The sequence below is a fragment of the Octopus bimaculoides genome, chromosome 3, assembly GCF_001194135.2.
Source record: "Octopus bimaculoides isolate UCB-OBI-ISO-001 chromosome 3, ASM119413v2, whole genome shotgun sequence".
In the NCBI taxonomy this organism is placed as follows: Eukaryota; Metazoa; Mollusca; class Cephalopoda; order Octopoda; family Octopodidae; genus Octopus; species Octopus bimaculoides.
In genome coordinates, this window is record NC_068983.1 from 120436085 (window position 1) to 120439261 (window position 3177).

The following is a 3177-nucleotide window of genomic DNA, read 5'->3' on the forward strand; positions in this document are numbered from 1 at the left end:
GTATTCAATAATAAATGTGATCGAGGCATACATATGGCATTACTCTAAATCAATTCATCTTAAATATGAAACAAATTCAGGGAATGGGGCACACATGTGTAAGTAAGATCGTTAAAGAAGCCCTAATTTTAATTTCTCAGATTCGAGAACATTTTTGAAAATACTAAAGATTTAACATTGGCTACCGATGAAGTTTCGAGAACATTTTGTAGTAAATACGTATACATTATCAAAGTTTTTATCTAAGTGCTATAAAGAGGATTCCAGAATAGTATGAAAAATAAAAAACACTATAGAAATTTTAATGAAAATTACTAAAGAATTATCGCATAAATTAATGCAAGTAGCATAAATTTAACAATGTTTTAATGCCGGTTGCTAAGGGAGGTTAGAGGATATTATGGAAACTTCCAAATTATCGTCTGCTTTTTGAGAGTTACTTACAGATACATGTTTTTTCGAATTTCTTTTTAAAATGAATGTATTCAATAATAAATGTGATCGAGGCATACATATGGCATTGCTCTAAATCAATTCATCTTAAATATGTATTATTATCAATAAAAATATACATAAAACTGAAAGAAGTAAATAGTTATATTGATTTTTCTATATACTGACGATATATCAGCTTTAAAAAGATGAATACTGTTTGAGAGCCAAACAGTTCCCAAGAAAATTTAATACATAATCAAAGTGAAATGGTTCCAACTGAGCATCAATACTTGAAGAAAAGTTATAATATAATAACAGTAGAAAAATTTTTCAGACGTGTGAGTACATATGCATATACAGACAGATACGGAGAAATAGAAAACTTACCATTTCATAAGAAAGTCGCAGTTATCCTTCTGTTCTGTGAATGAAAATGTTTTCCCAGGCACATGGCGGAAAGTGAAACAGGTGATTTCTTCTGAATTAGTCATTTCTTTGATTCTTGTTTGTATCTTAAAAGAAAAAAAAGTCTTCACAAATGTTTGGGTTAGCTTATTGTCCTAAGATTCTACTGAGGTTAAGGACTGGACGTGTGACTTATCTACCAACCTTGTGTAGGGTGGTGAGGGAGAGCTTAGTGATGGTGGTAGTGGATGCTTGATAGAGAGGGACGTCGTGGTGGTACTGATGGCGGTAACACAGAAGCGAAGGACCTTGTGGACAGTGGCAGTGGTGGTAGTTGTTATTTTAGAATAGATTGTTGAAAAATGACACCGAGGTTGGTGCTTCAAGGTTATAAATTCAAAGCAAACTGAGTCAATTTCATTTTAAACCTATCCAGGAATATATAAAATAAGTACCTGTCAAATTGTGAGCATGTTAACGACGTATTTTCAAAAATAAAACTATAAGGAGTCGTTAAGCATCACTTAGACTAAAACTAACCATAATGTAGCAATTAGAATGGGTGGCATATTCTGGGGACTAGTTGCTTCTCCTCTGCTCTATCCACCACAAAAGCAGAGCTGCTCTGGTGGTGGCCTGTACTGGCAATGTATCAGAAGTCTTTGTTTAGTTACTCTTCTAGAAATTGTACAAAATCTCCCTCAAATAACACACCACCTTAAAAAGAAAAAAGACATCTAAGTTTTGTCATCGATATATAGAAGACGAATAGTTATAACTAGAACGCTTATGACCCTAGGTCTACTCGGTCAAGACTAACTTGAGGTTAAACAGCAATAGCAACAAATACACACAAATGAGACAAAACAACGGGAGAAATTTAACACTTCACATCTGACATGCTGCACTATATATGTATATAGACTGTCACACACAAGCCCACATAAGCCAAAACTGTATGTAAGAGTGTGTAGTCTGGATTAACAGACTTTCTATGCGACATATACTGAATAACTTTGATCAATTAAAATCATCCAAGCAATTAGTAAGAACCAAGGTTGGGGGGGGGGGGAACTTCCTCTAAGGATGTTTAAATTAAGCTAGAAAAACAACTCTAATATTAGTTGATCGAAATATTTTAACAATTATGAATAATGTAGGTTGGTAAAATAAGTCAGCTTTTTGGAACAAAAAGTTATCGAGTTATCGAATAATGGTAGCAAGGTTCCTTCCTCCCAGCATAGTGCTAGCATTTGCATCGAAAGTCTAAAAGGGCACAACTAAATACCACATGGGCTGTTATCCGGTGATCTATCATCTCTGTCAGTCAGTAACCTGGAAGTATTTAGTTGCATAAATTTATAGTTTAAGTTCAAATCCCACCGTAATCTACCTTGCTTTTCATCCTTCAAGGATCGATAAAATATGTACTCATTATTAACTAGATCAATCTAATCGTCTGTATCTACCTCTGAAATAAGGTCGTGTCCTTATGCAAAAAATAATTGAAGAGTAAGGGGTATATTATACCACAATATAGGTAACTAAAGCCGGCAACAACGATAAAAAGCAAATAATGACACAAGGGAAGTAACTTTCGTTTAGTGTGCATGTTACTATGGGAACATGTCACAACGCTTGAGCGCCGCTCCTGGTTCTGTTTTAAAGAAAACACCTTTTGAACTTCAGCAAATGGTCAACGATCTGCAAGAGGAAGTTGCATGTCTGAAGAAAAAGTTGGATGAACTTAGACGAGCTAAATGTACGACGATCGTGAAACGTGAGAGAGAAATACTTCGTGTTGGTCACCCATTCGTTGCTAGAAATTCGAAATTAGAAAAACCTAATGATGCCTCTCCAAAGACACAGTCAGAGAATAATGTTTGTGATAAACAGACGGAAGAAAATCTGGTGAAATGTCCCGAGGCACTGAAAACAGAATTAGTAGATGAAGAAAATACTTCTCCAGTGGATCTCGATTCTATATCGTTAGAGGGTGAGGAACAGGAGGAAAACACAGAATATATAAAATCTCTGCTCGAAAGAATCGATCAGTTGAATGACGAAAATATGGCACTTACCGTTCAAAATAAAACCCTAGAAGATGATGTAACAGATTTAAAGATGGAACTCAATAAAAAAGAAATGGAATGGTGTAAGAAGGAGGAACAATTAAAGAGTGAGTTGCAAACAACTTGGCGGAGACAGTATGAAGAATGGATGAAAGATATGGAATCAAAAATGGCTGAACTACAAGCAAAGGCTCACAAATCTAAGGGAAATTAAAGACAGTTAAACTTTTCTTTACGAACGTATATACATTATATATATATATAT

General features: G+C 34.7%; 2 protein-coding genes across 2 annotated transcripts in view; one reads left to right on the forward strand and one right to left on the reverse strand.

Moving 5' to 3' along the window:
- LOC106878127 (cilia- and flagella-associated protein 300) overlaps positions 1–2416 on the reverse strand; it is a 205551-nt gene extending 203135 nt beyond the window's left edge. The window contains exons 1-2 of the mRNA XM_014927248.2: positions 2371–2416; positions 823–947 (exon numbers count right to left, since the gene is read on the reverse strand). Coding sequence (XP_014782734.1) covers positions 823–926 — 104 coding nt within the window. The 5' untranslated portion in view covers positions 927–947; positions 2371–2416. The remainder of the gene's footprint in view (positions 1–822; positions 948–2370) is intronic.
- Positions 2417–2434: 18 nt separating this feature from the next.
- The window catches only part of LOC106878128 (uncharacterized), a 5082-nt gene continuing 4339 nt past the window's right edge, over positions 2435–3177 (forward strand). The window contains exon 1 of the mRNA XM_014927249.2: positions 2435–3019. Coding sequence (XP_014782735.1) covers positions 2467–3019 — 553 coding nt within the window. The 5' untranslated portion in view covers positions 2435–2466. The remainder of the gene's footprint in view (positions 3020–3177) is intronic.